Source organism: Numenius arquata, chromosome 3, assembly GCF_964106895.1.
Source record: "Numenius arquata chromosome 3, bNumArq3.hap1.1, whole genome shotgun sequence".
NCBI classification, from domain to species: Eukaryota; Metazoa; Chordata; class Aves; order Charadriiformes; family Scolopacidae; genus Numenius; species Numenius arquata.
The window spans coordinates 41,923,534-41,948,484 of record NC_133578.1 but is presented as its reverse complement, the minus strand read 5'-3'; the positions used below and the strand labels follow the sequence as shown (position 1 = coordinate 41,948,484).

Below are 24,951 nucleotides of genomic sequence, written 5' to 3'. Positions count from 1 at the left end.
TTGTGGTTTTTGGTTTTTTTTTTTGACTTGAATTAAGCTGTGCTAATGAGATTTTAGAGACCCGGCTGCCCCCCGCCAGAGCAGCCTTGCACTGCACAAGAAGTTGACGTGTGATGAACAAGCCCTTTGAACCAGGGAAAGACAGCTCTGTCATTTCAGTTACTCTGGCAACAGTATTTCTAATGGTGATTAGCTCCCAAACGGAGCACAAAGAGTCGGGGGTTCATTATGGAGGTGCAGCTCTGGGTTTCGGGGAGAGGAGGTGACTCGCTATTCTTCCTGCTCTTCCTCCCAGGAGTGGGTTTAGTCCTCTGATAGCCCACTCTGTCCAGAGCGGAATAGGAGAACTTTGGAGAAAATTAGTGTAGGGGTAACTTTTTTTAATTTTTTTTTTATTTTTTTTAAATGTGCAAATGGAAGAAGCCGTGGTTTGCAACGCGGATGTGCTGTGCTTGAACCAAGCTTTCCTGCTCAGCCCTACCCTTCTTCCAATAAACAATCCAGGGAGAAGTTAGGAGCGGCTGCTTACCAATGAGTGGTTTGCCTAACAAAAAGTGGCGCTATGGATGAAAGTGGCAGGGGGGTGGGAAGGTTAATTTTGTTTTGGTGAGCTAGGTCAGGCATGGAGGGAGAGGCATTCAAGTCAAAAGCTTTCTCTCCAAACTTGGACATTTTATTCATCTTGCAGGCCAGGAATTTCGCATGCTTTTAATTTACAACGCCTGAAAGCAAAATATAGCTTCTGGTCATTCTGGCTCCTGAAATTAAGTTTAAATGTATTAGAAATCAGCATCAGTCTTCCCCAAAGACCAAATATTTGCTAAACATCAATTCTGCTGGTTTACAACTCCAGATATACTTGGCGTACCCCTGTTTATCTGCAGAAGAGTTCTTGACTTTGCAAATAAATTTTGTTTAGCTTTTCATACTTCGGATAGATGGCTTCCAATAAAAATCTCTCAGAAATTGATAGCTTAATTGAGTATACGTAAGTAGAGAGAATGCAATTGATTTTTAAAAATACTTGAAATGCTTGTCACTATCTTGATTATTTTTTATATCTGCCACATAGATTAAGTCAGTACCCATCTGTTTGAGAAACAGATCTTAGCAAGTATGTTTACATTAAATTCAGGAGCACTGAGTCATCTTCGGATGAGGTGGAAGCTGAAAGCTCTGGGGCAAAAATACTTCTGGTGTCTTGTGTTCTCTTCACTTTGTAGAACATTTGTTTTAACTGTATAACTTCCACTGGACTGACATTTCTGTTACAGCCACTTCAATATTTATCTGAAGATTTTGACTTGGAGTAGTCTTAAATGGGTTAATGAAGTACACTAGTTGGCTTCCGTTAACAGCAAAAAGGATGTTTACGTAGGGCCATAGCTTACATCAGGCATTCCTGAAGAGTAATATTTCTTGCTGTATGTTTTTCCAGCAGAGATCCCACCTAACCACTCAGCTGCCGAAACTGTTGTGGTGGTGGTGGTGGTACTGCCTTTTGGGGAAAAAAAAAAAAAAAATCACATTTGTGGACATAATCTAATTTAGGAATACTCTGACAAGGTTGCTCATACATCCAGTGTGAACTTGTGTATAGTTGTAGTCGTGGAAACAAAATGTGTTGGTTTAAGGATTTTTCCTACCTCTGCTTAGTGCCTAACGGGTCGTCACTTTGAGTCCTAACAAAGATGTAATAACAGAAACAGGTTTGAGGGCTGAACGAGCAACATTGCATGGCTTTTTGCTGGATCTGCCGTTAGTTCTTATAATTATGGTGTATTTCTCTCTTGCTACACAACCATTTAACTGTGTGGTTGGTTTTTTTTTCTTCTCTAACTACTGTGTCTGAAGATGTCAGCAGCGGGAGTTAGCAGATCTGTGGGGTTTTCAGTACCAGCCATTTTAAGTTTTGTGTATTTCAGGGCTTTCTTCTCTGAAATAGAAGATGTAGAGAATGTGAATTTGCAGCAGCACCGCTGAGGAGATACGTGCTGAACCCCTTTTATTGACTTCTGATGGGCAAGATTTAGGTTTCATCTCTTCTCTCAAGGTAGCTTTAGAAAGAGCACAGTAGGTCTTTTGACAGTCCAGCGCTTGCCCCACAGATGATCAGTCACGTCTTTCATATGTGGCAAACTTTGAAGGGTCAGGGTACTCCTTTAGGTACTTCTGAAGCTTCTATCACCGTCCTATCCGAGGGCAAGTAGCCCCGAGCACTTGAATATTGAAGGCAATCTAATTATGGAGTGATGGTTACACGAGTGCAATGAAAGAAGGAAAAACCTGTTTGGTGTCTCAAAGGAGAGCCCGTTGCCTAATGAAGAGAGGGGAGAGGCAGGAGGAATGGGGCTCTGGGAGGGGATATTAGACTTGTTGCTGAAACGGAGGGGGAATTGGGAAGGTTTGGCAGCTCAGAAGGGGATTTCCATTAGGGGGCACATCATTTTTCTAACAGAGGGAAGAGCTAAGAAATTTGAGGGTAAGAACATTCTATTCTAGAATTTGTAGCACAGTTTTAAGGAAGTAACGTTAGATCTTCCGCTGCAATTTTACCATTTTTACAGCACACAGAATAAATTGTCCTTTGTGCTGCTCTGTGTGAGCTTTAGTTTCTAGCTTTGTGGATAATAATAATAAATCTTTGTGGATTACTCTTCACAATTCTAGTTATATACTAATCTGTCTATTTCCAGAGTAACAACTTGTGCTTTTTTTTTGCTCTTTAAAATTATATTTTTTTTTTTATGTCTGCTTTTGTAGTACCTAGTTAGCATGCAGGCTGTGTGTTTGAGTAGGTGAGTCCAGCCTGTCGTGGGGTTTTTTGCCTTGTGCTTTCCTCGAGTGATAATTTGGCAAGACCGAATGATGTATGTCAGCGTGATGCTACAAACACACCTATATTCAGATTTGAGGGAAGGAGGTAAATATTTTCCTTGACTAATTACCTCTTCAGTGTGAGAGTGGAAGCTTTTGCTGAAAAGGTAGTTTTCATTCACATGTGGTTTTAATTCAGTTTTGGTCTTAATTTAGGTCTTTACCACATACGACGAAGACCGATCCGTGTGCATGTGTTAAAATCTGACCTTCGGTTTGCTCTCTGCATTCACTAATGTGTGTTAAAATATTTTAATATATGGGTTTCTAGGCTCCAGATCAATAAACCAATGGGTCTGAGATGACAGAGTGCTACGATATTCCTCTGTAATTTAAACATGATTAGCTGATGAAGGTTATGATCAATATGCCGGGGAAAGATAAATTAATTGATATCATCCTTTCAGGATGATAAGAGGCCTATTGGAGGTGGGATGTAACTAATGAAGCTGCTTCTTCATATATAGGAGCCATTTTTTATACAATGTATTCTCACTAAATCATGGTTATGCCGTCATTCGTTTACATGAAAAACATAAGCCACAGACCAGGTTGTTATTAAAATTCCATTCATTTGAGAAGAAATTGTGTGCTTACTCTGCTAAACAATATCTCTGTCTTGTTATAATGTACTGAGGAAAAAAATAATCTTGGAATTTACATAAAATCTTTTTGTATTTTCTGAACAAGACAGATTGAAGGCCGTTAGTCTAATTACGTCAAGTTTCTGTGTGACTTTTTAAGTAGATGCCAATAAGTGGTGCCATTCTGCCTCACCGGCTGGTTTTGGTGGAGACAGTGCAAGTGACTACGGGCTCCTCTGCACAAGTTTCATAAAGGGCTTCACTTCGTGAAGATTGATGCATGCAAGGAAGCTAAATTTAGTTAGTAGTAGTTTTGATTAGCCGCTACACTGGTCTCTGTTTCTGAAGACTGAAATTTTTAATTTGTGACCCGAAAGGTAGGCAACAAATACAGTGTAAAGAATTTTAATTTTTTAGGCATTTATGACCTAAAAAGAACTCTTTCCAAAGCTGAATAGCGGAAGGAACTGAAATTCCAGTGTGTCACAAAACAAATTACTGCAATAGTTTGGCTTTTTAAAGTTGAAAAATTATAGCAGAGGTATGGAAGTTGCTGCATTTCAGATCAGCTCTGTTTTCATTTTTTATTATGAGTCTGCTAAGCTGTACATAGAGGTGTTAACGACTGTGGTCCTTGTCTCCATTTCCTAAATGCTGCTTTTCTGTACGTGTTGTAGAAAATGTCTTAATAAATTACAAAATAAATTTGTCATTTTTCCAGCTGTGCTAGCGCTGCTAACTAACTAAAGCTATAATAGGAATCATGATACGGCTTCTTTCCATAGTGAATTTGAATGGGGTGTGATGTGCTATTCTACGTCAGGGACCCTTTATCAGTTTTATTGTTGTGGTTATTCTTTGTTTCAAGCGCTTTAAACTTGTGGTTTCCAAAACTGATGCAGTGCCTGGTAATTAAGAAAAGTCCACCTTATTCCTCAGCAGCAGCAGCAAGTACGCACCTTCTTGTAAACTAACCCTGCTTGGATGGGGAGTGATAGCTTCCCTAATGAACCTTCACCCTCTGATGTAGGACACCTTCCAGGATCATACTAGGAAATAGCACTGAGATGCACTTGAGCTAGATTAGCTCCCACTTGTTCTTCAAGCGTGGCTTATATTTATCTCCTATCTGCAAGGAGAACATAGAACATCCCGAAGAAGAACGGGAAATGTGTTCTGCTATAAACTTTATTAGTGTGATTTTACAAGCATATTCTTACGGCATTCTTGGTATTGCTTTCTGTAATTTGCACACCTGACTTTTCCCTTTCTTGGATGTCACTGGTTCTCTGGTGCTTATCTGGTGGAGTGAGAGTTCTGGAGCAATTTCGTCCATGTGGATAACAGAGCCGATGTCTCACATGGAGCATATTGTGGAACACCAGCATCTGTCACCTTAATTGGATATATTACAGATATATTACAATGAATTTTAGGAGCAAGCTTTGGCAATGGGAAACCCTATGTTATGTTTTGCGTGTTCTGTGTATTTTTGACATACCATATTTTCCAATGTGTGCTGTAGCTTACCTGCCTGTATGTTTTGTATTTATTTAGTTGCTCAGAAGATCGTTGCAACAAGGAAGAAACAGCAACTGTCAATTGGACCCTGCAAATCTCTACCCAACTCTCCAAGCCACTCATCCGTGTGTTCTGCCCAGGTTTCTGCCGTACATATCAGCCAGGTACAGACTACAATGAACGCTTGCTTGAAAAAGGAACTGATAGGTTGCTTTTCATCTAATGCATTTAATACCAGTGCTCTTTTTGCTGCATGATAGGTAGTAGGCATTTTTATGAAAGGTATCGGCGATCTGTAGTTTGAAGCAATATTTTTTTTTTTTCTTTCATTGGCTTGACTTTGTTTCAAGAAACTGCTGCAGTAAAATAGTTTGGCTTTAAAGGCATTTTTGATCACACTGATTTATGCCCAGCAGCCTGCTGTTCTAAGTAGATCAATTGTTACGATGGCAGGATTTGCTGTACTGTGTTTTAAAATTACCTCACTATGGTTTTGGTTATTGTTCTCGTTCAGTTGTGTGCCGAGCGATGATAGCTGGTGTATCTCAATGGTTAGAGTGCTAGAATTTTACATTTGTGAGCACTGTGCACAGTTGTAATTGCCTGTCTCTGTTATGCTCGACTGAAATGATTCCCCTTTAATGACATAGCCTTATATATTGCTATTGACTTCTAGATACTATGTGTAAAAACAAAACAAAATGCTACCTTAATGTATGGCAGGAAAGTCTCTTGTGGCCTTGATGGTATTTTTGGAAACATGTGGTTAATACCAACATTTTCTAACTTGCACATTTTTAACCCACGTACATTAATACACTCTTCTGTATTTCCCTTGTGACACCCTTCCTCAATATCTTTGTTTTCTAGCGTCCAGTGCTCATCTCTGTGTACGTTCACAGTTAGGATGTGTGCTCTACCATTCAGATCCAAGACCTTTGCAGCCAGGCAGATTGTGTTCCCGCTGTGTGCCCTCATTCTTAGCAGATGGACATGCAAGGCCATCATATTGACCCCTACAATCTGTGGCCAGAACTGTGGCCCGGTTTCCTCATTTCCACTATCGCAGTCTGAAATGTCTCATACCTGCCAGCTTTCCTGGTGTGTTTTTCAGTCTAAGCTCAACAATGTGCCAATAGCATCTTCTAAGGTTACGTTGCAGTCTCGGACCACCCATGTGAGGTTTTGTTTTATCTATGAACCTTTCTCCCACTCTGAAAATGCCTGCTTTTTGGCAAAAAGCAGTATAGTGAAGAAGTGTTCTATCTTTGGGAGCAAGTTTGTTGTTTTTTTGTTTTTTTCTTTAATTTGAAAAGCACTCTGTTTAGATTTATACCACAGGATGAAGGCTGTAGTTCTTTGTTCACAGTGAACAGGCTCTTTCTGTGCCCTAGAGGAAACTTCCACCATTGGGTTAGCTCTAAAGATGCAGATATCAATTTGGTCTTAGAGTTCTTTGCTGTGAGATGTTCTGCCTTGAGCTGAGCCTAGATACCAGCCTCAGACTGTGACTCTCACTTTTGCTGATTATGCCAAAAGAAAATGCTGACGTTCAGATCCCCTTTTCTAAAGCAGATCCTGAGGTGCGTGACTCTTCTGAAGAACCCTGTCACCTTCTGATGAAGTACAAATTCCTCATATGGAAGAGGTTCTCCCCTTCCATGTCATATGTGACATTGACCAAGTTTCCTCAGCCACTCTCTCTCTGACCAGGTCATTGCCACAAGTGCTTGGAACTAACCCTCTGTATGAAATGCTTTTCTTCCAAGCAATTTCCTGCAGGTAGTTGTGTGTGTTCCTACTTTTAGACCGAGGGGAATTATACTGTCTGTATCTGAGACCCATCCTGTTCAGTGGTGAAAGAGGAAATGTGCTGTCACAGAAATGTGGAGAACAAATGGCACCATTTCCAGTACTGATCTTACTCATGGATCCAAAAATGACCTAGTTTACTCAGTCTGATGATGATTATATAGTTTTACAAGACTTTCTAAGGAGGGTAGATGGTGCTTAGCACAACCCAGTCTTAGCCAGCTGCATCTCTGTTCAGTATTGTCTTAAAGCAGTTGAGTTCACCCTTCTTGTTAATGAAGCTTGTTTGGTTAAAGAACGTCAAGTATGTAGGTTCTCAACAGTTTCCTGCCCAAATCCAGTTTGGAAGCCAACAACAAATACCAAATTCTAGACAAGTGCTTCACCTACACAGCAAACTTCTTGCCAGTGATAAGAACTGTTTGGGAAAATCAAGACCAAGGTAGCTTTTGTCATAAGGATCCCTACAGTCTGTTTCAATAAACATGAAATAATATTATTCCTTTACCAGCTGGCATAATTATCTAACAAGGCAATTGCGACACCAGTCAAAGATATCTGTCTTCTGAGACTGATGTCATGCTTAAGAGTATAGGCCATAAATCTGTTTCATGTCCTATCGCCTTTGTGCCACACTTAAAGGCAGTACAACCTTGTTTAAGGAAAGGAAGCTGAATCCTTATCCTAGACTTAAAAGAACTTTGCAACTGCAATTCCAAGTTTAAGATGATCTGGGGGAAGATTTACCATCTCTGATCTTGGCTGGAAGACTGGCTGGTGTCTTGCCCTTTAGAACATCTCTTTTGACATAATGATGTTTCATTGAAGATTTCCTCCATGAATCAAAAGTGTTGTTATTATAGTGCCCTGTCACTTGCATTCTCCACAGGAGTGAAAGCCTTCAGAAGTAGTGGTTACACAGATCACTTCAGAGAGAGTGAGATATTGTTCCTTCTCTGATTGCATCACTCTGGTGATCTGACTCCTGCAAACTCTTCAGATGACTCTGCAGTTGAGAGCTTAGGCTTTAGAGAAAGAAAAAAAAAGAAAAAAAAGAATAGTGTCACCTTACCCAGTCTAGTCCTACTTAGCGTACCTTGGGGGAAATTCTAAGTCTTAATATCTACAAGGGCTTCTCCACCCAGTAGTTCCAGTTTTCAAATGGTGAAAGACTTGTTTGTGTGTTTGGGTGCATGTTTGTTCTCATGTCCGGTTGTCCTGGGTGGTGAACACCTAGATAACGTCCCCTTCTAGCAAATCCTTTCAGATACGTCTACACTCATGCACTTCCGCATTTCCAGAGACCTGTTTCACAGAATGAGATGATTCCAATGACAAAATCCACTTGTGTTTGCATTGGGTGCTCCTTCTGTGTTCCTTCTCTGACTTTTTGTTTATAATGCCTGTATGTCAGTCAAGGTGACTGACAGTCAAGGTTTTACTTGGAAGCAGTTCACATACATGTGTTGGCTTTCAGGGCAGCGCAGAATGCATGCAAAGAATTTTATTCTCAAACCCAAGGATCTCATTCATGATTCATGATGGACAGAACTATCGCGTACTCTGTCAACAAGAAGGATGCTGCAATATTGCTTATATTCTGCTAGGAAAGAATTGATCTGCCTGATGCATTGAGAAGTGTTTCGGTCAGCAGCGCACCTTCTGTTTTTTCTGAATGCTTCAAGAGAGGGTAGACTGAGTTGTTTTAAGAGGAAGTTGTTTAGTGTATAGAAGGCCTCTTATTGGCCACAAGGTATTTCAGGATAGGTCCTTTAACTTTGGCCATCAACAAGAAACGCACACCGGGGGAGTACAGACCAGTATCTTGTGTCCTCCCCATCTCTATCCCACCTTTCCTTTCCCTCTACCCCACCCCTTGCCCATCTTTCTAGACGTGATATGCTTGTAGACCATGCTAAGTCTTATTTCAATAGAGCATGAGTTTCCTTTGCATCACAAAACTGTATAGGCATTCCCTTTTCCTACTCATTCCTGCGCTGATGGGAGTTGCTTGTCCTTTACACCTGGCGTATCAGGAAGGCATTTTTGTGATACAGTTTAAGATACTTTAGCTACAAAAATAGAGCTAATATCCAGCAGTTCCGAAGGACTCTTCTCTCTGCCCTGACTCTGAAAATGGAGATCATCTTGTTCCAGAAACCATGAGGCTGCTCAGGTGGGCACCACCTTTGGTCCTCAGTGCATTCCACCTGAGCTCAAGATGCATCAGAACACGCTGTGTGAAGTAGCCCTGTACTGGATAATGGGTTGAGTAGTTACCTGGAGCTGTGTCTATTTTTAAGTTTATGCAGTTGTGAAAACATTTGAAAATCGCATGGGACGATATCCGTAGTTGCTGTTTGTGTGAAAGACTTTGGGCCCCTCTTGAGGCAAACCGGTGATGTAGAGATGCCAGCTAGGTGTCCCCAGCGGGGTGAGCTTACTTGTGGACTACAGTTTTGAAGGTAAAACGACAACTTGATTTACCAGTGACTGCTTCCTTGAAATCTATAGTCTACACGTATTTTCACACTTGCTGTCTTTCCTGGAATTTGGCTGTTTGTGTCCTGCTGTGAGAGGGGATTGAAATGGCACCATGTCCTTGCCGTGTGTGCCTGTGCTTTTCTAGGTCTGCCTGTGCTACATGTACCCCGCTGTGACAGAGGGGGGCCTTAGACACCACACCTTCCCTGCCCTGAGTGTTAAAAAAATGACCTGAGCGAGTACTGAGTGCTACTGCGTAAAGTCATCCTTAAAATCATTATACATGCGGACTGCAGCGCAGAGGAATGGGATTACTGGCCAGCGGCGTCGCTCTCCTGGGAGATTTGCATTACACCTGAGAAAGCTGTGGAGCTTAACCTAGGTTTTACTAAACTGCAGCTCAGGTACGGCTAGTGCGCAGGCTTGCTCCCTTCTACCTGCTGCAAATCTATAAAGATGCATTATTGACGCTTGCCCCATGCCTCCATAAAGTTTTTACTACAGCACGATTGTCTAAATATGTAAATTAAGCTATTAAAAGTGCAGTCAGCTTAATCAGCCGTTATTTTACTGTATGTGAGACCCGATTATGGATAAGCACTAAATAGTAGGATACAATTATCTTATTTATAGCAGGGGGCGTTTGGGATTAAATACTCTGTTGTAGTATTTTGGGCACTTGAATAAAGAAGAGCTTAAATAGCTTTTCTTCTGCTTTCTCATGGAATTGCAAAACAGAAACTAAAAGAGAAATGGAAACAATATTTAATACCATTGCAACATACATCATAATCCTTTTGTATTTACAAGATTATTTCTAAGTATTTAAAATAAGCCATTTTATATATGTATATATGCGTATGTGTATATATACCTCTTCATGTATGTGCCTAGTTTCACACACAGTACACATGTATAAGGAAGTGCATTCTCCAGGACTCAAATGTTAAAACTCAGCACATCTGTAGGTGTACTTTTTCCTTCTCTCTTTACCTTCACAGGATGGCAGTTACCTTCCTAATTAGTTTTTGTTATGCCCAGTGTTACCTTCTCCTTTCTAAGGTCTCTTAAACTTCAGGCTCAGACTTGCTCTTCTTTTAGATTTTCCAGTTTACAGCAGAGTTGCTGCCACTGTAACATTGAAGCCCGTTGTCACACTTGGTTAACTAAATGTTATTAGTAATTTCACTGAGATGACTTTTTCTTTTTTATCTACCAGCTTACTTTGTCTTCAGGAATTGTCTTCAGAGTCTCTTGGTACTCTTTGGTCTTTCTGAGAGGACAGGTCTTCTCTTTCCTCTACCTTGCTGTTGCAGTGAGAAAAGACAAAAGCTCCTGAAGGTGCACAAGTTCTAATATGTCCCAAAGGGTGAGGTTTAACTGCTAAATATAGGGAAATAATACAATTATTACAAGACGATTTGGTCTTAATGGGGAGGCTAGACTTCTGAAATCTCCAGAGTCATTTATCTGGACCTAGGTTTGAAATCTGCTGTCAAATTTGTGTTCCATGGCAGCATGCTCAAAGCTCCCTGGCTTTTGCTGAGGCAAGGACTAGTTTCCTCCTTGATCTGTCTTCGGATGCGTGGCTGTATATCACCAAAATCCCTTGAATAAATTGGACTCCCACCTATAGCGTTTCCAGATGAAAGACTGAGATAACGTGACTTTCAGAAGATAAATTGTACGCAAATGGGCAAAGAAAAATGTAGCCTGACTAAAGAATTTTCCATGAGGCTTCCCTGTTTCTACCGAAATAGGCTTTTCCCTGTTTTCCCCAAGAACAGAAGGTGCAGATACCAAATGCATTTTGTCATAGGGTTTGTAATTCGTGCTTTTGATCAAGGCTTGCTTTATTCCAAGCGTTCCCAGGCTCCCTGAAGCTCTGGCAGTCTCTTGCCTGTTTTAGAAGTAAGACCTGCTGCCTTCGTTTTCTTCTCAAGCGGTGGTTAGAGGTGGTTTTTCTGGAGGGCATGCTGGTATATCCAGAGAGCAGAAAAAAACCCCATAGATTCTGTTTGGATCGGGTTACTCGTCATGAAGAAAAATTCCAGCTTTATTCTTCCAATGCTCTCGTTCAGTGGTTTGGCCTGACATCTGTACTATGTAAGCTTTATGAATCATTTGGCAATACCGAATTAATTTATATAAGATGAATATTTTGTTGCCTTCGTATAATGGGCCAGTCAGGAACGTGCCCCTAGCAAACATGAGGACAAGTCCAACCTTTTCTTAATGCAGGTCACTGCTGAGCTCCTGTCACGCCGGGTAAATTACTCACTGGTTTGTTTACTGAGGAAATCTGAAATATGTAGAAGCTTTGAAAGTGTGGGATTTGGATTGATTCAATCCTTTTTCTGCACAAAATTGTGGCCGTTTTATACAAAGTTGTTTGGTTTTTTGTTGTTTGGTTTTTTTTGAGGTACCAGCAGGAATCTCATTAAGGGCAGTGTCTGCCTTTGAGGTATTGAATGGACCTGTTTGGTCAAGTTACGGCAGGTTGAGTTGATAGCTTCATCTGAGCTTTTCTTGCCTGGTAACAGCGTAGTGACAATATTCTGCTAAATCTGTGCTTGCTGCCGTGACCTTGCGTTTTTTACAGCATCGGTCTACGTGGCAACAAAGCTAGAAGCCGGTATAGGTACTAAAGGCATACATTTCTCTAAATGAAGTATTGGCCATTCACACAAGGTGTGTTTTAGAAATAACGTGTCCCCGAGATGGAGGAGTTCCAGGGCTTTCTGTAGCGGTGTGCTGAAGTTCACCGACCACCATCGGGCTGTGCATCTTCCTAGCAGGAAGGGAAATTCAAGGTTGTACTGTGTATGTCCAGAAGCTGAGCACGTTTCAGAATGGGCACATTGCCTTAACGAGGACGGGAAAATGTGTCACCTGAGAAAGCCAAACGGGGGTATAGCTGCATAAATGGTTCTACTGGGGCTAATAGTTTCCCTACCTGGAGTCGTTTGATTGACCTCTGTCCCTGTTGCCGTGACTCTGGTTGGAGCAGTGACTCACAGAACTGGCCCTTTATGCTGACATTTCAGGGATGTCCGACTCTTGAGAGCAGCTTAGTGGAAAAACTTGATTGAAAAGGTAATGTTAAGCTGTGCAATGTCCCGGTGGGTATTAGAGTCCTTATTTGATTGGTTTTGACTGCCACAAATTTGACCAGTTTGTCTATTGTCAGCAAATGGGTTTATATTTATATGTGATGGGTTACATGTGCTGCAAGGAACATTGCTCTTCAGATTTGCTGACTTGATTTTTATGGCTTGGTTTCGTGAATTCCAGTTGTTGCCATGTGTCCTAAATTTGCACCTCACTCCAGTGAGCTTGTCATTCAGTGCTTGCATACCAGTGGCAGAAAACTGCTCTTTTACAGTCTTAATAAGGCAAGAATTCTGTTTGGTGCAAGCAAACAACCCGACAGAGACCTCTCAGCCACCTTTTCTTTCCTTCATCAGTGCGTTAGGTTCAGATGTTACCAGAAATACGGTTTGCAAGTGCTTGGCTGGTTGCATTTTTCACTGCATTACAGGCTGGAACTTGGCTGAGCTCTTTCTTGTCAAACTCATTCTGTCTATTGAGGTGCTTCAGAGCAGCCATATACTTTTGTATGTTTGCTAATTATTGGCACCCTCAGTAGGAGTTGGAGCTTGTTCAATATTGGTAGCCGTGCTTTTACTCGGTAGAAGCCTTGAACTTTTGCACTTTTAAGTCTTTCATTGAAATAGATTAAATATTTTATTTTTTTTTTCCAGCCAATGGATTTGACGTGGCTCATTTTGAAACCACCTCAGAATTTTATTTACAAAATTGGAAATGCAGTGGGGTTAGTATGTGTGAAGAGAAACGTTGCCTGAAGGACTTCTTTTATAGAAGCTGTCTGTATAGGAATGTTTGTCTTTGGGGACTAGAATGCCCAACATGTATGTGTTTTCCTTTAGGAGTTACTCACTCCTGGAAAATAAATCACTCAAAAATCCAGGAGACAGTGCCTTACTGCAAAAAGTATAAAATGATGGTATGAGATGATAAAAGATTAAAAAGGTAAAATTTTAGGGAATCTGTTATGTGCTCTATCTGGGAAATAGGCACTTAGAGTGGAAATCTGTTATTTTTAGCTTAAAAAAAAAAAAAAGGTGGAATTTAAAAAAGAAAAAGGTGGAGGTGCATAGTTATCAAGTTGGTCAATATTATGAAACAGAACATAGCTTAATCCTTTTCTTTTACGCAGCTTGTGGTGCAAATCCTGTCATCAGCGTACCACATCCGAATCCTGCCTTCTTGCCTTTTTCCTGTCCTTTCTGTAGAAGACGCTTCTAAATGCCTTGAGGCATAACCCTGTTGTGATTATCCTTCTTTTTCCACCATTTTCATTGCTTATTGTCTTCTTTTTTTCTTTCTCCTCGGTGAGCCTTGCAGCTATATGGCTTTAATCTCAAATGTGTTTGGTGCCTTTTCCTATTAAACTTCCTTCAACTTCCTTCTCCCTCATTTCTCCCACCCCAGTTTGGTTCATTCATGGCAGGATGGGAAGTAGGTCCCTCACCACTCTACTCTGAAAACCATTCCTTGACACCAGTGTCTTGGGTCTCTTTCTCTACTGGCGTTACACGGTTGATGAGCATTCGGATGTCTTCTCCTCCACTTCTTTTTGTCAGCCAAATTGTAAGGCTTCCATTCCACCTTCCTCCTCTCTGACAAGTTCAATGCTTTGAGTACTCATTTTCAAAGTCTGGCTGTTTGGAACTTGGGCAAGTTTTTGTCCATTACTTTGTGTCCTTGTTACATGGTTTTTTAATTATATTTTTTTTCATGCAAGACTCTTCTATGTTTCTTTGGGGAGGTAATCTCTGCCTTCTGCAGGTTTGGTGTGTGTCTTCCTGCAGGTTATTTACTGTCCTGTGTGTTGTTTGTGGTACTTGGTGTCTTAGCAAGATGCCATAGAGAAAGGGAAAGCAAATGCTTTTGGCGTAAATTAAGGTCAGTTCTTCCCAGGTTGTCCTGCCCGTGTCTCTGGTGTTACCATTCTCTGTTAGGACACTAAAAATAATCATTTCAGCTCTCATTGTTTCATCTCCCTTGTTTCATACTCTTGGGTGGTCCCCAAATTCTGCTTGCTACTTCCTCGGGCACTTGAAAATCTTGTAGAAAAACTCAAGATCCTCTGTTACTCTGGCTTCCTCACAGGCCACGCTTCTCCAATTCAGTCAGAATGAAGGGAAGATGAAATTTAGTGTCCTTTATATATATGGATATATATTTATTTAAAGAGGGGAAGAGGAGAACTTTCTCCATCAAGAAGCTCATTTGCTGTATTGTCAGTCCTGTCCTGTCAGACAGAAATGAGATGAGGAACATGTTGTCATTTACAGAGAAAGAGTGACTTTCAGAGTGGCGTTTCTGAATTTCAATCTGCGTTGAGTGGCTCTTCAGCCCAAACATGAGCTGCTTTTCTCCTGCCTCTTCCTTTTAATCCTTTGCTTCTTGAATTTAAAAAAAAAAAAAAAAAGGGCAATTTGGCGAAGCTGGAAGAATCAGAAGAGGACTTGAAATCCTTAAAAGAGACTTCAATGGGATGATATAAAGGATTGTCTCCTTCAGCCTTTATCTTGACTGCTTGCAACTTGACATCCTGGTCCTCCAGGATACGGCGACCTCCAAGGCGTGTGTGAGAAGTCCCACGGCGCTGCTGGTGCCTCCCCTGTATGGCAGCTTGGCGTCTGTGTAAGACCAGTCACTAGTGCAGGAGTGACACTGAAGAGTAGACATTGGAGTGTCTGCTTTTCCTCCTGAGCTTTCCCTGGTGAATTCCTACCTACAGCAATTAAGATGAGACCAAGTCACATGTTAAGTGTCATGGGGGAATCCTTCTCCTCAGGCATCCTGGGCATCTCTTGCCCTCTTTCCTCACTTCTTTTGGGAAACTTGGGTGATGTAAAGTTGCTCTTTCTCCCTTTTGTGTGCGTCGCAGACCTTTATTTCCCCCCTCATAAGTTAAGTGTGAGCTGCTCTCCCACCCTTCCCCGCTGCTGCTCCTCTGGTGGGCTTTTTGTCACCAGCGTGGAGAATTGTCCACCTTTGCCCTGCCTCAGTCCCCCACTAGCGTGTACGCTGAATCCTCAAAGAGTATACTTGTATCTGAGAGGAAAAAAAACTGTTCTTTTGTCTATGCTAGATGACTTCTGCATCCTTTTTAATGATGTTCTTAGCACTCGCTTATGTTGCCTGTAGTAACTAAAAAGAAGGAAAAAAACCCCAAGACTTCGTTCTTAATCGCCTTTTGGTTCTTTCCATTCTGTCCGTTTTCCTCACCTTCCTGCTATTAGTAACTTCTTACCTCAATTCATGGTTTTATAGGCTGAGGGACTGCTTTATTTCTGATGAGACTATGATGTAACTTTACATTTTTGGCTACTTTTGACAAACCAAAATGTCTTCCTTTAAAGTCTTGAACCTCTGTACCAATCGCGTCGGGAGCTATCGCCACGGTAGCCGTTTTATCACATTGAATTGTTTTCATTTTCTTGATTAGGTCTCGGTGAACTGATGTCTCCAGACTAGGATGAAGTCTAGCAGTGCAGTTCTATGGCATTAGGTATTTTTTTTCTTAGGCTTGAGGCAGAATTTCATTTAGCAGTTTTGAAGTAGAAAAACAGAATTTAGCCTCGCTCCGATGTTTTGCGTGCTCTTACACTAGTGAAACAAATGAAATTGTTTATATCCAGTTAAGGTTACGTTGTGTAGAATGAAAATGTGCCTGCCAATATCAACAGAACTATCTAAATTTAAAAAAACCAACCAAACAAACAAAAAAAACCAAAAAACAAAAACAAACAAACAAAAAAAACCAACAAAAAAAACCAGCAGGGAAAATATTTAAGAGTTTGGAATAGAAATGTGTGGAAAAGTGGCAGTAGAGCAGTCCCGCTGTGCTCCTGAGCCTAGGCTGCTCTTCTTGCATATCAGGGCTAAATAAGATACAGCTGTGGATTGTAATTTCTTGAAAGCAGTGTATCACTGTTTAAAACTAACTTTAATCCTTGCAGACCAGTAATGGAGGAGGGAGTTTAAGTGATTATTCCTCCTCTGTCCCATCAACTCCAAGCACCAGCCAGAAGGAGCTACGGATTGATGTTCCTCCCACTGCCAACACACCAACTCCTGTCCGTAAACAGTCCAAGCGCCGATCCAACCTCTTCACGGTGAGTGAGCCAAGGGAGAGACTGTTGCTGTGTTTTACCTAGTGCTCTGTGGTGACGGCCTGAACTTCAGACCTGTTGAGTAGTTGAGCTGGTCTAATCCACACGGAATCGTTGAGGTGAATCCATAGGCTTGAAAACTGAAACATCTTAGAATTACCATCTGTTCCATTCAAGAACTTAAAAGAGAAACTAAAAGTGACAGGACAAGGGGTAATGGTTTTACATTGGAAGAGGGGAGATTTAGATTAGATATTAGGAGGAAATTCTTTCCTGTGAGGGTGGTGAGACACTGCAACAGGTTGCCCAGGGAAGTTGTGGATGCCCCATCCCTGGAGGTGTTTAAGGCCAGGCTGGATGGGGCTTTGAGCAACCTGCTCTAGTGGAGGTGTCCCTGCCCGTGGCAGGGGGCTTGGAACTGGATGATCTTTAAGGTCCCTTCCAACTCTGACCATTCTATGATTCTATGATAAATACAGTGACGTTATCCTACTGGGAATTGCAGTGAAACAAATGAATCCGTGGTTGAATTCTGGAGCCTTTGTCTGACTTAAATTCTCAGACCTTTCTAGATTCCCTGGTTTGGCAGTAATCAAAGAGAAAGCTGGGCCTCTGCTCCCCAATCCTACCCTTATTCTGAATAATACTGCTGACTCGAGGCTTCCTTCTCAAGTCTCCCGTGTTTGTAGAGAGGTCTCAGGGTTTACTGTGGGAATATCATGCGGTCCTGCAAAGTAACTACCCCAGGCTACTTTTATTACTATACAGTCTCAACTTGCTTTTCGTTTCCAGGGTTAAAAGAGGTGACGGAGATTAAAAAAGACTTTTTTTCTTCCCCAACCATCTGGGTTTTGCTTCATTGATAGGCAAAAAAAATAATGTGCTAAATAGAAGGCTTGACTGGTCCTATATGATAGGTCTTTGTTATGCATAAGTTTGGGAAATGATAACGAAGCCTTGAGTGATGATTTCCTTAGTTTCGCAGTCTTGCCAAAAGCTTTGGGTTTGTACTGCGTGTGTAGTTGTGGGTCTGTAAGCAGTTTTTTGACACTATTGACATGCTTTACAGCAAACACAGACCCCCCCGTGGGCTCCCATATAAATCCTTTGGTAATTGTAGCTACACGTCAGTCGCATTTAGAAAGCCATATCTTCCCTGTCATCATGTAAAAACTTTGGGGTTTTTTATTTCAAAAGTGATGTCACGCTGACTTCCCAAAGCTAGCTCACTCCCTTCTTGTGTCCAGGGAGCCACGTACGAAAAAGAGTGAAACCATTTCCTTCTACTCTAAACAAAATCTGACCTCCCAGCCTTCAGCAAGTAGAAAGTTTTGTCATCGTTTTGGAGCACAGGGCGACAGGGAATCGTAATTCATGTGCCCATCTCACCAGCGATGCTCTGATTTAAAAACTGTAGGTCTTCAAACTCCTACAAAGGAATGAAAACCATACATTTGTGTTCAGATGCAAAAGGTTGGGTGAAAAACGTGCAAAAATGAGTGGTAGGTGAAAACGTATCCCATTTTGACACTGACATTTTATAGCAATCGTGTGGATTTCCTTCCTCCTGTTGGTGGTAATATTCGCTGCTGTTTGGAGGTACTCAAGGAGTTACCAACCCCACTAGGTGTCAGTGTCAGCCTAGAAACTGCCAGCAGAGTTAATAACCTCTGGAAATAGAGCCGAGACGCTACAACAGCCCTTAAAAGCATTTGCCCGACGGTTTCTGGTCCGAAGGGCGCGTAAAATGCTGTAAGGGCTGTCTAGATGTTGTTGACATTTGGGAAACTGGGGATGTTTTAAATTGAAGTTGGTGTAAATTTGAGAAAGTGAATAAAGAGAAACATACACCATCTCCAATCGTGGAAAAAGGTTTGAGAAGAAAGTTGAGAGCTGCGTTTGCTGGAAACAAATAGAGTAAAGCTCTGGTTTGTGAGAATAGCATAGTAAGAACCAGATTTGCTAATACGAGAGAATGTTGATAGCTATCTTAATGGCTAATAACTGGGGGAAAATTGGGGGGAAAACAAGTCCTACGGGGAAAAAAAAAAAATTGAATTTTCAGAATTAGTTCTGTCTTCTAAGATCTGGGCATATTGAATGCTGTGTAATGAGTTGCCCTGTAATCCGTGTCCTGAAGTATTTAACACTGACCCTGCAGTAACTCAGGTTTCATGCCATATCGTCCACGTCATAACCTGGAATTATTTAATTGAATAAATAGATGACCAGTATTTTGTGTCTAGTTATGACCAGAGTGCTTAATCAAAATATTTTACTGTTTAGCTCTGAGTTTCTTACTGTGCTTCTTTACTAGCCTGTTACTTGCTTATGCCTTTATCACTTACAGAATCAAATATATTTCTGTTTAATTGCAAATTACCCCTTGTTATCCAGTATAGGTAATATGTTTAGTTTCCTACATTAAGATCTTTTTAGTGTTGGAAGAAAATTAGGCTAAGTAGAGAACAGATGTGATTTTTTAAAACCGATTAGAGCTTTTGAGTTGGAATAGAATTGAGAATTTTAAGTATGTTCATGTTTATGTGCATTAAGTGCAGGATCTGATTTATTTTTTTTTCTTTGAATATTAATACCTGTGGTGTTTTAACAGAGACAACAAAATAATAGTGGATAGCACAGGTGGGCATTTAAGATGCATATGAGGGCCACTTCAGCGAAGAACTGATTGTAACTATGTTCAATCCCATATGGGGTGAATGAACTCCTGGTACACTAAGATGCATCTCCTTTCCCACATTCATTATTGCCTATCTTAAATCTTTGCAGAATTGCAAGCAAGACTTTTTTTTAAAGTTAAAATGAACTCTCTGTCTCTGTATCTACTATTAGAGATCAGTGTTTCTACTTTTGGGACTCTGGATTGCTGATACAGAATTCTGATTGTGCCCAAACTCAGGTGCTGTATCCTTCTGGGACTAATCCTTATTTCACAGACCTTACCTTGGGTAAGGTTTAATGTTGACGTAAGTCTGTGTATGCCTTCCAGTGCAAAGGAGAAATGAGTCAAATTATATTCATGCAGGTGTTTTCATTTTTTTGGACCCTTTCTGGTTGAAAATGAAGTTTTGAATAGAACGACTTAATGTGTTGATGTGACATCAGAAAAAGTCCACGCAAAAGTCCTGATCCAGTATAGTTTAGAGTCTGTTTTTTTAAACTATTGGATGTAACATGCATTGTGTGTGTCATAGGTACAAAAGCGTAAAAGGTCAGCATATATCTCTATTTCAGTGCATGATTTGTCTTTATAAATAGCAGAGCCTGCTAAGATTCTCCTCTTGAAAATTTTATGTATTCTCTGATTACAAGAAGCTAGAATATAATTTGCTTAACAGAAATTCCTACGTTTCTGTATTTTGGTATTTGACAATATCTTGCATATAGATGTTTCCCTTCTATATGCAGATGCACATATTTCCAGATGCGGTTACTTTTACGGAATGGAAGACGTGATGATTTTAAAATACAAATGAAAAATAGCGTATAGATATTTAGCTTGCTTTTCAGAAGCGGGATCCTTCCTTTAAAAAAGTCAAATAAAAAAAAGAAACGTTCAAGTTGACAACTTCCCTTCCAAGGATTTGGCTACCCTCACTGAGTTTCTTTAAAATGTCACTTACGGGCACTTTGCACCATTGAAGCATTGTTTTGCCTTGTATTATTGGGAAGTGGCACTTTCAGATTCAGAAATCTGTTTTGAAGGTCGGGGAACAATAGTTATCCCCAACATTGGATTTCATCCCTCCCACTTGTTTTGCTTTCTTTCATTTATTCTTTGTTTAATTCCCCGGTATGTCATTCCATTGCCCCAAACCATAGTAACTAGTGATAGGAGCCTGCTCCCGGCGGAGCGGGGAAAGCAGCACGGGATCCCTGCTGGGGAAATGTGTTGCTTAGAATGGTGTTACTTGAAGTCCTCCTCCGTGGGTTTTCTCCCTCCCCTTCTCTCCTCTCACGCCTGAAGACAACTGATTTGGGGATTTTTATTTTTTTTTTTTCCCCTTCCTTCCACCCCTTCATATAATAACGGAAAATGGATATTAGCTATCCACAATCCTAATCATTTTCCTAATTTCAGTGTCTTTCAAACACGGCTTTCTACCGAAAATGAAAAGCAGGATCTTGTGTCACTCTGGTTTTCATTATCTTCCCATTGTGGCGCTGGACATTGCAAATGTATTCGTTTCATATATCATCTCTGATTTGAAAAGCACATGAAAATGTTTTCCCATTTTCGATATTGTGTGAGTAATGTTCCTATTGAAAAGTAATGGAGTGAAGTTGTCACTTGTCAGTTCAGTTATTAAGGAGGATGACTCTCAGGTCTTCTTTTTGTAATAAAATAAATCTGTCACAATCATTATGCTGGTGCGTTCTTTCACAATAATGGACTGGAATCTCAATAACTTCTTAAAATTATTATATAACTTTAAAAAGTCACAAAGTGAGCGCTGTGAGCTTACTCCTAGGGCAGTTCTAGCATTACAGAAAGCCAAGATCAGACAATTCAGGTTTTTAACATTGGCTAAATTTTCCTCATGATGATTTTTTTTCATTGTGTTCAGATAACTTTTTTCAGCATCAGTCGCTACCTTTTCCTGCGGTTCCAACTTTCTAACCATCCAAAAGTAGAAAAAACCAAAAAGTTAAAGACAATATGATCAAAACCAACATTATAAAATCGCATTTCTAAGTCATTGATAACAATTCTAAAAACCACACAGATGTAAGTTAAATGTATGCATATATGTATCCCTGTTTTTTTTTATGAGAAGCTGGAACCTTCATTCCTCTTTGGAGCTATTATTGGAGACTTCAGAAACGTATGCTCTGATCTGTTGGGTCTTCAGGCAGTGAAACTCTAACTCTTTACACTCAAATGCCATTTCAAACAAGTGGATGGTTGAAAATTAGAGGCGTTGTTTTAGTATTCAGAGTTTGGGATAGTTGTGTACTTTTGTAGATTCTAACCTACGCCTTTTGAGCCTATATTTATGTGTCAAAATACCTTCTTTTTTTTTTTTTTTTTTAATTGCTTTAAAAAGAGGGGAAAAAAAGCATCCTCTGTGTGAACTGCTACATTTAATGGAGCGCAAACTTTCTTTTTGCTCTGCAGTCTCGGAAAGGGAGTGACCCAGACAAAGAGAAGAAGGTCCTGGAGAGCAGAACAGATAGCATTGGAAGCGGTCGCGCAATCCCAATTAAACAGGTAATGCCTAAATCCTTTTTTTTTATTTTATTTTTTTTATTATTTTTTTTTTATGTTTTATTTTTTGCTTTGGGTAGTTGGAGACACACCTCGAGTCTTAAGCACTCTGATGGCAGGCCCATGCGCCAAGACGCGTTTGATGTGCTCCGGTGATGAATGTGGAAGTCACTCACTTGACATCAATTAGGAGAGGTTCCTATGTGTATTAAAATAGGATCATTAGAATAAGAAGAGGGAAAAATGTGACAACAGGCCTAATGAAGTGCAGTCTGCCGGCCTGCATATGGAGCGGGTTTCTAGGCTGTGCTGGCTTCAAAGCTGCCTTTGTAGAGGGGGCTTTGATTGGGCCGTGTGCTGCCAGTCGGCGGGGTAAATCAGATCGCTCTACAAGAGCCCCTTGTGATCGCAGAAATAGCCTGATGTGGCCCTAATTTGCTACTGCAGACGGACATCTGAACACAGTTTCAGGCTGGTTTGTAACAACGAGGCAATTAGTTGTGATAATCATAGCCGGTGTGTCAGCTGTGCGCTCTTGTTTGTAATTTGCTAATGAAGGAATTGTAACTTTGATTAGGTTCAGTTTCATTTAGACCTTATTATATAAGAGAACATTTACAGCTGTAATGTGTGGCCTTAATTAAACTTCCTCATTACACAACAGGACTTGAATTCAAGGATTTGTTTTGGTCTGTTTTACTAGCCTAGATGCACTTTCATTAGCCCGGAAACTCAATGCTAAATTGTAGCTGTGAACACTCCTTTGAAAGGCAAAAGCAAGGCCAGCATCTGATGCGAAGTATTTTGGTGAACGAGATCGTTTACTTTCTCAAATTAAATTACATTGAATTCACACAGTTAAAAACACCGCGCTAAGCGTTTGTACGGGATGCTTTACCAACAGTATCTATGACAGTGTTTGCAAGTATTTAGTTTTGTGTGAGTTACTTCGCTGGAGACAGCAAAAGTGCCGAGGGAAGGGAGCAAATTTCTTCCCACGTGGTTGTTTCCAATATAGTTTGGTGGTTTTCCTGCCCTCCAGAGGGTCACTTGCCACTTCTAGTCCTCAGTCCGTGCTTCATGTTTCCAGGTGGCCCTGGGTCTCCTGTTTGGGTGGGGGTTCATGTGTTGTGGCTTTTTTGGTTTTGTGGGGTTTTTGTTTGTTTGTTTGTTTGTTTTTAATTTTTGGAGATGAGGGAGAGATGATTTTGTACTTTTAACTATCTGCAGTGATTTTCTTTCTTAAAGGCAATTAAAAAGACCTTTTGGGACCATCAGGCAGCAGAAGTGATGTCGTGTCTGTGAATCTCTAGTAGAAAAATTTTAATCAAACACACTGCAATTCAGAAGAGCAGTTTGACATCAGCTAAGCTCGGTATTTGGCTCTGCGTTCAGGGGAGGAGATTCCAGGCATTTAAAACAAGATACAATTTTTTGTTCTACAGCTTTGGTACGGGATGAGATGGGTTAGATCAGCTGAAATTCTTTTGCGTAATGCTAATTAAACAAAAGTGTCTGCGAATCCAGCTGAGAACGAAAAACTGAGGAATATACTTTTCAATGGTTATTCAAGGCGTGCGTACTGCTCTTTTCTAAAATGCTGTTGTATGAAATCAGGTTGATTAAAAATGCACTCATAGGAAGAGTATTGTAAGATAAGCATTTTAAGTGTGACTGCACTATACCATGTTATAATGGTATCTAATCCCCTACAATCTCTTGAATTTTGGTATGGAAAAATTCTCCCTGCAACCAACCCCTTGCTTGTGTACCGAGTATGACCAATCTTTTGGGAATGTGTACTTTTTGTTATTAATCCCAATTATGGTAATTTCATTTTGTCACATACAGGCAATTACCAGCAAATACCGAGCAGGTCTATAGTCAGCAGATAGGCGCTATTCATCAGGGTTTTGGAAGGGTGTTAGAAAAAGGGAGGTTGAATGGCATGCGGTGTTGTAGGATGGCTGCTACCAGTGGTATTTCACATCATGCTTGTGTGTCATTCTACTTTATAGATGGTTGTCAGTAAAGTGTAGGAAACCAGCATCACTTCGCAATTGAAGCAGAAAAAGATGGAGTAGGAAAAAAATACTTTTTTTTTTTTTTTTGACGTGGAAACATTTAATTAAAAATTGAAATAGGATGTATAATTCATACTGACAATGTTTCATTGCTGTTTAAAAACATACATTAGTTTGAAGCGGTGCTTGGTTACAAACTACACTATTTCAAGCAGAAAGGGCTCCTGAAGTTTGAGCAGGGGGATAGCTTTTTGCCTACCCACTGATCAGATGGAGGGCTCCTATCAGAAGAGATGGCACCAAGTTAAATCGTTGCCCTTGGTGGGCTCTACAGGTGCCAGATACTTGGATGTTTCTCTGAGGCGGTAGAAATTCCTGCTAGAAAAGGTGGTGTCTCTTTTATTTTATGCAGTAACTGTGAATAAGGCAGAGACATGTGAAAAGGAACTTTTTGACCTAAAAACTCTAGGATATTACGCTGCTGCGCTTATTTCAATGAGAGACCCCTTCCATCATGGTATGTTTCTGTGACAAATGGTCAGGGAATAGAAAAGTCTGGTTTCAGGAAGTTGAATGCAGGTTGCACTATTCACAGAGTTGCTGCGGGAGAGCTATTTTCTTATATCATTATGTCATTGAAAGGCTTTTCATTTTAATCTTTTTGTCACCATGTTTTCCAGTGTTTTTCCTCCCGAGAGCCCCATTGCTGCGGTACCCCATGCTAGAATCAGGAGTAACCTCTGGTTGCTGTTGAGCAAAGCGCCTTTGCTGGCTTCATGCACATACTCTTCTGTTAGGTCTTCAGGACGTTTTCAAAAGCATTCAGTGACCAGGTCTTCTTAATATCTGTTGCCGGTACTTTTGTTTTATTCTCAGTTGGTCCTTACTCTACGTGCATGGCAGCAATACTTTAAAAGGGCTGCTGGCAAGGCTGTTCTTCTGGCGCAAGGCAGATGGCCAAGCTCGTACTTGTAGGTTAGTGCTTCTGTCGTGTTGGTTGAGCTTATTCGCAGATTTACCATAAAAAAAAAAAAAGAGAGAGGAAAAAAAAAAAGTAAGTTGTGGTTGAAATTCAAATACAGTGGACTTTGTGTTCTCAGTTCACTGCTACTTGGAAAAAAAAGTCATTACAAAATAGCAAATAAAGAAAAGTCTTACTATTCAGATGTTGAAACCAATGGCTTGGTTATCCGGTGTGTTTTATGGTGCCT

At 40.6% G+C, this 24,951-nt stretch overlaps 1 protein-coding gene across 2 annotated transcripts in view; it reads left to right on the top strand.

Annotated features, from left to right (window-relative positions):
• AGAP1 (ArfGAP with GTPase domain, ankyrin repeat and PH domain 1) overlaps positions 1–24,951 on the top strand; it is a 403,044-nt gene that overhangs the window by 186,803 nt on the left and 191,290 nt on the right. For both annotated transcript variants that reach the window (XM_074145832.1, XM_074145831.1), the window contains exons 7-9: positions 5,019–5,146; positions 16,334–16,489; positions 21,627–21,719. In XM_074145832.1, coding sequence (XP_074001933.1) covers positions 5,019–5,146; positions 16,334–16,489; positions 21,627–21,719 — 377 coding nt within the window. The remainder of the gene's footprint in view (positions 1–5,018; positions 5,147–16,333; positions 16,490–21,626; positions 21,720–24,951) is intronic.